The sequence below is a fragment of the Sarcophilus harrisii genome, chromosome 4 (genome assembly GCF_902635505.1).
Source record: "Sarcophilus harrisii chromosome 4, mSarHar1.11, whole genome shotgun sequence".
Classification (NCBI taxonomy): Eukaryota; Metazoa; Chordata; class Mammalia; order Dasyuromorphia; family Dasyuridae; genus Sarcophilus; species Sarcophilus harrisii.
In genome coordinates, this window is record NC_045429.1 from 69,637,715 (window position 1) to 69,648,914 (window position 11,200).

At 49.3% G+C, this 11,200-nt stretch overlaps 1 protein-coding gene across 1 annotated transcript; it reads left to right on the forward strand.

Annotated features, from left to right (window-relative positions):
- Positions 1-649: 649 nt before the first annotated feature.
- Positions 650-2,271, forward strand: IER5 (immediate early response 5). The gene has a single exon (XM_023501815.2). It carries the CDS (start codon positions 1,306-1,308, stop codon positions 2,224-2,226), a length of 921 nt encoding a protein of 306 aa, XP_023357583.1. The 5' UTR covers positions 650-1,305; the 3' UTR covers positions 2,227-2,271.
- Positions 2,272-11,200: the final 8,929 nt, after the last annotated feature.

The window sequence follows — 11,200 nt, forward strand, 5'->3', positions numbered from 1 at the left end:
GCCAGAGAGCCCGAGGACCTTCGGGCTTCGGACACACGGAACCGGGGCGGCCCGCGCTTCGGAACCAGACCCTCGGGACTAACAGGGACCCCGGGACGCGGCGGCTCCCACGGCCCGAGAGCCCCCCGCTCGGGGCGGCCAGAGACTGCCAGAAGCCGCCCAGGGGCTCCCTCCCCTGCCTCCGGTCCGGCGCGCCCGCTTGCGGGACTCCCCCAGCTGAGGGACTAGTTGGGTGCACTGGCCGGGAAGGGGCAGAAGAGTTCCCACGCCTCGGACCCGCGGCCCAACCTCCTTCGCCTTCTCTTAAAAAGGAACGACAGCCCCAAGAGGCGGGGAGGGGGAGGGGGAGGGGGAGGGAAGAGGGTGGAGTGAGAGGGAAGGGTGGGCGTCCCGGCACGGCGCGGGGGAGGGGCGCAGTCAGGAAGCGGATCCCAGCGCTTCCTCCAGAGCAGGAGAGGACCCCGGAGGCCGCTCCCGCTTTACTGAGGAGGAAACCGAGGCCGGGGAGGGTGGTTTCCCGGAGCCAGGCCCTCGGCTTCTCTGCCTCCAACGCCCTCTCACTGGCCGCCCCTCCCCAGCGGTCCCTGGGAAGGCCACTTACGCCTTGCTGGGGGGCTGGGGGCGGGGGCGGGGGCGGAGAGCGGCGGCTGAGGAACCCCCGTTAGGAGCGCCGGCTGTGGCTCCGGGAACCCGCCGTGTCCGGGACACACCTGAACACCAATCCCGACCGCACGAAACGGCTAAACAAAGGGCTGTCCGGCGCCGGCTTTCCCCCGCCGCCTCCGAGAACGCCCAGCTCCCAGAGAGGTGACACCTAGGGGACTTTGCCTCCTCGCTCCCCTCCCCCCCTCGGGAGCCGCTTCCTCTTCCACGCTGTTTCCCCCTTTAAGAGAGGGCACCGCGGGACTAACGTTCGAATCTACCCTGTCTCCCGTCCTCGGCTTGTGATTGGCTTATCCGGGCGCACGAGGGAGCGCGAGCGCTCCCCGAACCGGTCGGAACGGTCGCTGGTCCCTCCTGATTGGCTGGCGCGAGAGGGCTATATAAAGCCGCCGGGTCGCCCGTCTCCCCTCAGTTAGCGGCGGGACTGGTTGCTAAGCTGCTGCGTCGTCGGTCGTGGCCGTGAGAAAGGGGGTCAGAGCTCGCGTCGCCGTTGTCCTGGTTGTTTGTTCAGTCGGTTTGGGCAGAGGGAGGAGCCGACGCGTCCCCGCCTCCGGCCCCACACCCTCACCGTTGACGGGACGAGAGGGAAGCCCCCCGTGAGTCAGACGCCTTAGAGCTGCGGAGGCGCCGGAGCGAGGGACGATGGAGTTCAAACTGGAGGCTCACCGGATCGTCAGCATCTCCCTGGGCAAGATCTACAACTCGAGGGTTCAGCGCGGCGGCATCAAACTCCACAAGAACCTGCTGGTGTCCTTGGTGCTGCGCAGCGCCCGCCAGGTCTACCTGAGCGACCCTTGTCTGGGCGCCCCCGGGGCGGGGGGGCCCCCGCAGTCCCCGCCACCGCAGCAGCAGCAGCAGCCCGCCGGGGACCCCACCTCGGGCTGGGGAGAGGCGCTCCCGAGGGACAGCAGCATGGAGCAGGACCCGGAGCCCGCCGGCGCTTCCTCGGCCGCCTCGGAACTGCCCGCCTTGCCCCTGGCGCTCGGGAAGCGCCCGCCCGAGGGGTCGCCGCCGCCGAGAGCCGAGGCTGTGCCCGAAGCCCCGAGGCGCCGCGTGGAGGCGGCGGAGGCGGAGAGAGGCGGCGGGGGGGAAGGCGCCCCGGAGGGGCCGCCTCGGGCGCGGCACTGTTGCTGCCGCCGCCTTGGCTGCCCTCCTCACGGCGCCCCTCGGGCGGACTGCGGCTGCCGCCAGCGCCAGGACGACGGGGCGCCGCCGCCGCCCGTCTGTCCCCGCAAGAGGAGCGCCTCGGGGGCCGGGGGCGGCCCCGCGGGCTGCCTGGCTTCGGGCGGCTCCCCGGTGAAGAAGCCCCGCCGGGACTCGGAGGAGCAGCCGGGCGAGGAGGAGGAGATGGAGACCGGCAACGTGGCCAACCTCATCACCATCTTCGGCTCCAGTTTCTCCGGACTCTTGCGTAAAACCCCGGGGGGCGGCCGGGAGGACGAGGACGGCGAGGAGGAGGAGTCGCCGCGCGGGGCGGAAGCGGAGGAGCCCGGGCCCATGTACTGCGATAAGCCGGTGTTAAGAAACCTCAACCCCTGGAGCACTGCCATCGTGGCCTTCTGATCGGCCGGGGCCGGGGCCGGGGCCGGGGGGGGGGGGGGGGGGGGGGGGGGGGGCGGGGGGGGGGGGGGGGGCGGCGGGGCCCGGGGGCGGGGCCCGGCGCGGCCCTGCCCCGCCCTAGTTCGGCGCGGCTCCACCCCCGGCCCGAGGCGCCCCCCTCGCCGCGGGCCGGCCGGCGGGACCTGGGCGGGGGCCGCCGGAGCGGGACTCGGCCGCCCCCGTGCGCCCCGACCCCACGCGGGGGCTTGTGTTATAAAGCTGTTTTTTGTAAGTTTATTGTTGAAGTAAGGCTGTTTTGTCACGGGGTGTCCGGTCTGGGCCCGAGGCGGGCGGGGAGGGCGCGGAGCCGGGACTTTCCTCCGCCGGCGTCGGGAAGGAAGCGGCGCGGCCCGGGCTGGGGGGGTGGCCCCCGGGGGGAAGGGACTTTCTGCGCCCGCCTCCGGTCGCCCCGGCCTTCCTCGCGGACTTCCCGGGGGGCCGCCGCCCGGCCTGGGGGAGGGGGGAGGGGTCGGCCCCGCCCCCGAGAAAGCCGGGCTTGTGAGGAGAGATACAGATGCACATATATATATATATTTTTAAAAGCTCTAGGTCAGAATTACTCACGGCGCTTTTAAAAGTGTTTCATGAGAAAGTTTACGGACGCCCGACGGAAGGCCCCGCGGCTTATAGATCCGAGCACTCCCGTCTTTGTTGTATAAAGGCTGGGGGGATGTAGAGTTTTGTACAGTATTTTCTTCGTGTATTGTTTTTTTGTATAAAATGTACCTTTACGTGTCCAACACGTATTAAATATTTTGAAGCAACTTCACCGTGTCCGTTTCTGTAACCGCCCGCTTGGGGTCGGGCGAGGAGGGGGCGCGGAGCTGCCGGTCCCGAGCCTCCCGCAGGCCCGAGGGACTCCGGCACCGAGAACCCGTTCGGGAGCCGGAACAGCGAGAAGCCTGCCCGGAGGGGTCCGTCATCGGTGCTTCTCCGCAGGGCTTCTCATCGGCGTCTTTGCATCCCTTGCGCGGAAAGGCCCGCGCAGCCACTTACAATGTGGTTGCTGGGAAGTAATTGACGAGCTGTCCCACGTTAAACTTAGAAGTTTGTGTTGGGCGGGGCCGGGGCCGGAGGCTGTCCGGCTCGGGAGGCGGTTGGAATGAAAAAAAAGGTCATTCATAAAATGGTCCGTTTAAAGTGGGCGATTGAATGAGTTCTGTATCTTGGTAGAGGGATCACAGAAATATCGAGGGATTCTTAGATCAGGTGAGGCGGCCGCGGAAGCTAAGTTAGGCAGATTGTAGGGAGTTGATTTAATAATAGTAAACCGACTTCCTGATTGTGAACGCCAGCTGGTGACTTTGGTGTTTGGGGTGTGTGGCCAACAAGTAATTCCGACCAAAAACCAATGGCCTCCTTACTAACCCTAAAGCTGCCTGCTTCGGGTGAGTGAGCTGCTTGTTTAGAACGGGAAGAACGCAGCTTTCCAACAAGCTCCTGTTAGACGCCAGGCATTCAAGCTACAAATGCAGATCTCCCCCTCCGCTTTTGCTCTCAGAAAGTTGCTCTTCTAATTGACTAAATCGGACCCCCAAAATGATACAGATTAATTTGCCGGGGGATACTGGGATGGCCTTCTTTGGATACTGGAGCTAAGCTTGAATCTTTAAGTAAACTAGATTCCCAGTGAGGAGGGGATGCATTCTATATATGAAAAGATAATTGGAGAAAAGGCACAGAAGCTGGAGTGTTATGAATGGAATAGCAAATGAGACGGTTTGGTTGGACTCTATTCCTGAGATGAATGGGCACTAAAGCTAGAAAAGCTAGGAGGGAGACAGATGATGAAGAGCTTTAAAGCCTAGCAGAAGGGCTTGCAGTGGATTCCAGAGGCAAGAGGGAGCCACTGGACCTTCATGACTAGGGGAATGACATAATGAAGCTTCTACTTTAGGAACATCAAGCTGGCAGCTATGTTTAGGACAGATTTTAGTAGTGGGAAACTGGATACGAGAAGACCAGTTAGGAAGCTATAAAAATAATCTAGGTGAAAGAGGATGAGGGCTTTAATTTAGGGTGGCTGTTGTAAATGGAGAAAAAGTAGACTGAAAATGAAAGTAATTAAAAAACATTCTGATGTTTTAAGTACAACTATGCTATAGAAATAGATAAATTATAGTAGATCAAAGGATTCTGAACTTGTTACAGAAGGAAGGGAAAATGGAGAAAATTTTAAAAGTCAAGGTGATAGTTTGATGATGGAGCATGGGATTATAGTTCTAGATCTGTATGGGGTATAGAGAAGCTAAAAGCTGAAGAGAGTGACTGGTCCAAGAAAAATACAGATAGCCAGCAAGCTTCAGGTGATGATTAGAACTCAGATGTTCCAGAATATTATTACGTATGCCATGATGTATCTTTAGCATAAAAGTTTTAAAATGTTAATCTGTTTTGTCACATCTCAAATTTTTTTTTTTTGGGGATCAAATCATCTTAAGATGACTTTTTCCTAAAATTGACCAAGGCCTGAGATATCACACCTCAAACTATGAACAGTTTCAAAATAGTTGCTTAACATCTGGTGACAATTTTATAAACATTCTTAATTGTGAGAAAGTGAATCTATTAAACTGAGGCCACTTTCTCCTAAATGCATTTTTATATTTGAAAGGAGTTAGCAATTGCTCTTTTTAGGTCCAAGTATACATAAGGCAGAGCTGATTGTTTAGACTGAACTTCCCGCTCTACCTTGTGGTCACCAATTATCAATTAACATGAGAATTTAGAAAGTGTACTGACATCTTGAAATATTTAGTCCCAATTTACACCGCTTGTGTAGTGGTTAACCGAGCATGTTGGTTTCTTTGTTCAACAATAAGATCTCTGGCAATAACCAAAGAATATTGTGTTTTTCATGTGTTAATGATTGTGAGGGAAAATCTTGATGTATTTAAAAATGATTCTACTTTGTAGAATCTAGAACTAGGCCTTTCTGATTCTGGACAAGTCACTTACTATGAATATTTCTTAATTTACAATTTGAGGGTATCACTGCTTACATTTTTTAGGTGAGAGGTAGCTAACTAGGCCTTAGAGAACTGGCCTGGAATCAGGTTGAAGGGCTGCCTCTGACAGGTGGTGTCTGTCCTAGTTGTGTGTTCCTGGACAAGTCTGGGTTAACATCTCAGTGAGAGGCAACACCCTGGAACTCCAAACTGCAGGAATCCAGCGCAGGTGTGCATGGTTAGAATGATTCCCTGCTTCAATGGACTTTCAGGTCTGTTTATCAAAAACTGACCCAACTGAATTGTTTCAAGGAAAACACTTAAAACAAAAAAACCTCCAATAACCCTTAAACGCTGTAGAAGTGAGTTGTTACTAATGACGCTTGGAAGTAATCAGTCCTTTGAACATATTTTTGGCTGCTATTTACTTCTCTTTTTGCCAACCTGGTTGCTTTCCAGATTTTATCAAACGACACTCTGCACAGATGAGTAATAAGCAGCAGAAATAAGAACCTACCAAGTGCAAAGGTCTTGTGTGTTCCCTTTCAGAAGATAAGGAAGAGCAAATTAAGACTACATGGTTGTGCTATGGCATGGAATGTTTCTCAAATAATACTATTGATATCCCAGGATGGCCTTAAAGTTTGGAGATTCTACAATTAAGTTTTGTGACTAGAAAGCAATCTACAACTTAGCCAATTCTTACTGAATTTGCTGGGAGACTTGTCTGGCCTCTCATCAGAATTAATTATAGCTCTGAAAAAGCCATTTTTACAGTACACTTGTCTTTTAAGTATTTGGGACTTTCATTGCCTTCTTAGAAAATGTTGGCTTTCTCAGTTTAATAGAGTAGTGAAGGCATTATTATTAACTAAGTACTCTGCTAAGGCAAGGGGAGATACACAAGTCTTTGCCCTCTTGGAACTTATATTCGAATTAGAGGATGACACAATTTTCCAAGTTTGCCAGAAGAGAAGGTCATCTGATTCAATTCCTCATTTTACAAATGGGGAACTGAGATCCAGAACGGTGAAACTGGCAGGGGATGAATATATGAATGATAAAACATATTAAAGCCCTTACTATGTGTAAAGCACTGTGCTCATTGCTGGGAATACAAATAGAAAAAAGTAAGGCAGTCCCTCAGAGCTCATTCTAATGAAAGAGAATACACAGGAAATTTTGGGGGGCAAGTCAGATGCAAAGGTTTGGGGATTCTTAGGATGTAATGGTAAAATATATTTTCTTTAGTGTCATCCCATTGATAAAATCCTCTCTTTTCTGATGTTGAGCCACTTGATAATACCAAGGACTTTGGTGGTGAAAAATCTCTTTTTTGAATCTCCAAACTGGTGGCTTCAGAGAGGGAAGAGCTCTAAATGTGATTCGCAAGGATCTGCTGTTCTGGATGCTGGAACTGTAGGGACTGGCTGGAAATAGCCGGTGTTCTGGGGTTATTGGGCTGATCTTGGGACTTTTGATCAAAGGGTCCTGGCCTATCATTACATACCTCTGGGGCGAAGGTATGGAAGAGGGAATTGACCTTTTGCTCCTTAACCTCTTTCAGGACACCTTACTGATTAACATGGTAAAGCTATTAGTAACTGGAGGCTTTAAGGAAAAAGTCAGAGATGACTGATTAAATTTAGAACTTTTTTTTTTGGCAATGATAGATGTTAAAATTTAGTGTTTCTAAAATAAAAGGCTTTAATAAAAAAAAATTTAGTGTTCCTAAATTTTAGCTTAAACTTCACTTAATTTCTAATAATGATATTTGGTGGGAAAAAAACTTTGGGCCCAATTTGTAGGCTCCTAGATTTAGAGTTAGTGAGATTAACTCCATATTTAGAAATGGAGGCCTGAGGACTTAAAAGCTAGTTAAGTGGCAATCTGGATTTGAACCCAGATTCTCTAAGTAGAACTGATTTTGAGTAACAAAAACAAATTGATTTTTGATGATTCCTAAAAGATACTGTTTATGGTAGACTTCATCACAGTCTACCTTAATAGACTTTAGATTGTAATCTTAGGAAGGTGAGGGAGAGCTAGATTCTAGAAATGTTTTTGAAGAAGATTTATGAGAATAAGGGTGTGGTTGCTCATTAAATAACTCCAATGAAAGTCAATCCTTTGTCTTGTTGGATTCAACTCTTTCAAATTTGCTTGACTCGTGTACTTTGTTTAGGACTTGTAAAAGGATAGAAGGAAGGACTAATAACATGGACTTTGGACAAGATTGGCAACAACAATTTTTTTTTTTTTTCCAGTTTAAAAGAATTTTTTATTTTTTTGATAGTTTGCAGGAGAGCCAAGTCTCATCGAAAGAGAGACAAACTTGTTACTTGGATCAGTTGTATTTTTTTTCTCCAAATATTCAAAATTCCAAATTATTCAAAAATTCTGTTTTTGAATTTTTATTCTACTGGGGTTTTCCCGTAAGTTATCAGAGGGTATTAGAATGATTGGGAGGACCAACCTGACTAACCCAGGCTCTGAATGGTTATCTCTATAGGAATGGGTTCTTTGGCAAAGTCATTCCTCTTTGGAGTGCTCTGATGGAGGTTAAACGTTATTACCAAATATTCTTGGTGCTATTGCTGATAATAAACAGTTGTAGCTCTTTGCCTGTATACCATTGTGCTCATTTAAAACTTTCTTTACAGTGGAACTCAGAACAACCAAACCATCACTGACAGAGCTAATGTTAGGAACCATTTCTTTTAATTCATACTACATGACTATCACGCAGAAACAAGTCCCTTGAAGCTGCAAGGTGGAGGGGAAGTAGAGAGAAGGGTGAAAGGAGGAATTAGTATACAATCAGACCTTGTGAAAGTATGAGCTATTGAATGTCTTGTTCCCAATACAAAAACCATTGGGATTTTCAGTGGGAATGAGGACATGAAATCCCTCCCAGGCAATTCCTCTTGCCCCAGAGGAATATGGCCTGGAGGCTCAGGGTAGAGTATCCCTCTGATTTGTCTCAGTCCTCTGGAATCCTGCTCCCTGGGAGAGATGCCTCTGGGGGCTACATTCCTTACTCAGCCCCTCCTCTCCTTCCCTCCCTTTTCTGCTGAAGTCACCACTGCAGGCAGTCCACTTAAGGGCATCTGTAGGAGGAAGCCCACACTGGGAAAGAGAGTTTATTTCCAGAGCTGTATGGGGGGAAGGGACCTGACCTTGTTAAAGTCAATGTTACATAGCATATTTATCAGATGACCTTTTAAGAGAAATGTTTACTTATTTGCCTTAATATTCTTTGAGACCGTTTCCCTTTTGTCTGACAACTTTTACCTTCTGCACCGTAACATGAGACACTTTCACTTTGAAGGAATACATAGGAGAAATCAAGTTCTGTCCACCAACTTTTTTTTTTTCCAGTTGACCCCTCTATTTTACCCCTGTCCATCCTAATGTGAATCTCTGCTTTATAAAATATTTCTCAAGCTGATTTATTCCAAGGGCTTAGGGTGTCTGCCCAAATCTCACAAATCTTGCCCTTTAAATTTTTTCCCCAGGACACTTTGGCCCTAACCATCACCAAATATTCTCATTTCTTCCCTCTCTGACTCATCTAACCCCCTTTGGGAAAGAGGTGTCAGCCTTGTCCCTTCCGATTCGGTGGGATTCCCAACTGACCTATTTCCCCTTTATAGCCTCAAGATTTATCCTGGAATAGCTAGAAACTTTAAATGAAATAGTATAATGTCTTTTTTTTTTGGGGGGGGGGGGAAAGCATTGGGTTTAGTAAAACCAGTTAAAATAGAGTCCTGACCCTGCCACTCACTGTGGATATATTTTCCTCATCTGGAAAACAAGGATATTGGACCACTGTTCTCTTTAGTTCCCTTCTGGCACTAACATTTGTAAATCTATTCCACAATTTGTAATTGGGGTATTTATACTTATAAAAGTCTTATGCTCGGACTATGTTCTTTCAAAGCACCGAGTTTCTCATTTCTTGTTTAATATTTTCTCTTTAACTTCTTCTGTTCCTTCATAGGCCTATTTTCTGGGTCTTCTGCGAACATCCTCCTTTCAGGTCCGTCTCCGGCTGGTCCAGACTGCCAGCTACAGAGGATATTTCCAGCCCTGTCTAGCTTGGGGCACTTCCTTCAATGTAGCAAGTTCTCTCTTTGGCTTCCCTAATTTCTCCCCCCCCCCCAATCTTTCCCCCAAACCCCTTAATTCCCCCTCGGTGGCTCCACCCTCCGCACTACTCCTGGGGACACACACAGGCTCATTGTTTGTCTGGGAGAAGCTGATGGCTCAGGGAGGGGCCAGGAATGGGAAGGGGTGGGAGTGGGGGCCTGGAATAGGAGGGGCTGGGCAGGCTGCCAGTGGGGTTGGAGAAAGGGTTTGGTTTCCTGATGACTGAACTTGCAAAGGAAGACCAGCCTAGAAGGGATGAAGAGGTGGTGGCAAGGACAGGTAGTAGTTTTATTTAGTGAGGAGGGGGGGGATGGTGTGGGGAGTTGGTTCGAAGGACACCCCCTCTTTTTTTTTTTTTAATTTCATAGGAGGGGGGGGTGGTAGTAGGGGAAGTGATTGGTAGAATAATTTCTGGAAGCTCCTTAAGTAATTGAAAGCCAAATCAGCTCTACAACCAGATGGAGGGTAAGTGGGTAGAAGCCAGGATAGCAAATAAACTATTCCCATGTTCTTGTTTCAATTCCAGCCTCCAAACTTGGGACACAAAGCAGTTCTTCCCTGCCTCCCCCCCTTGGAACTGAATGTGCAACTTTCCAGAACAAATAATGAAATGCAGAGCTCCTTAGGTTAAAAAAAAAAAAAAAAAAAAAAAATCCCCAAAATGTTTCTCTGTTTTGCATCACCCTCTAGGGTTTGCTTTAGCAAGGAGATTTTTTTTTTTTTTTTTAATGTTAAAAACTTTTACTAGAAGTAGTAGTAGGGGTGGAGTGTCAGCCCCTCCCTCTTCTTGTCCCCTCCTCCCTCCCTCAGGGGACCCGGCCTGCCTAACACCAGTATCCCACAAAGGATATAATCTAGAATTGTTGAAGCACAGAAGCTTAAACAAACCCTCTTCCTCTTTTCCCCCATAACATTCCCAACAAGTGGACAAACAGTATCAGATTAAACAGTTCCAGAGGAGGCACTCCCAGACCTTGAGTAGGCAGTCTTGGCTCGGTGGTTAAGAAGCCTCCCCTTACCATCTCAAATCTGTACATTTGTGAAAAGATAGATGGGAGAGTATATCCATGCCGAAGAGCAGAAGCCAACATTTGAGAAGGAACTTTTAACCACTCTCCCCACCCCATCCCCCAAACTGCATACATACTTCAGGCTCTAAGCTATCCTTTGCTGCAGGCTGGGTGAATTCAGGACAGGAAGGGCCCCACCCTTTGCTTTCATTTTCCTGGCTTTTGTCAGCTTGCACCACAACCCCTCTTTTCTTTAATTTTTCAGTTTTTATTTTTGGACTGGAGAGGGTGAAAGCTTTCTGGCATCTGTAGTTAGCAGTTTTTTTTTTTTTTTCTTTTTTCTTGAATCTGTATGACCTACTTGAGACTCTAGAATACCTTTTATTTCTTATTTTTCCAAAGCTAGAAGTCTCTGAACTCTAGGAGATGCACAGGGCATTATCCTGGTGACATTTCCCTCTGGCTTCGTGTTTCCCCCAAGAAAACATTTCTTTAAAAGATACTATTTGGTGTGTGACTGCTGGGAGCAGCTGTAAAGAGGAAAAAGTGAGGGCTGTCCTTTCATTGTGGGCTAGGCAAGCTGTTAACAAGCCTTAGGGGCTTTTTGCTAGTGAATAGGGTAAGAGTCCTCTCCTCACTCGACTTCTTACTAACTTCTTTTTGTCAAGGAGCTCCAGGCACTTAAAGCCCCTTAACTTTCCCTGAAAAGGGTGAGGGTGGGGGCTTTCCTTTTTAATGGAGGAGGCCCAGAAAGGTTAACTGGGAAGCTTGTTCAAAGTTACCTGGTATCCAGCAGTACTGTTAATTGTCATTTTGGATCATACAACG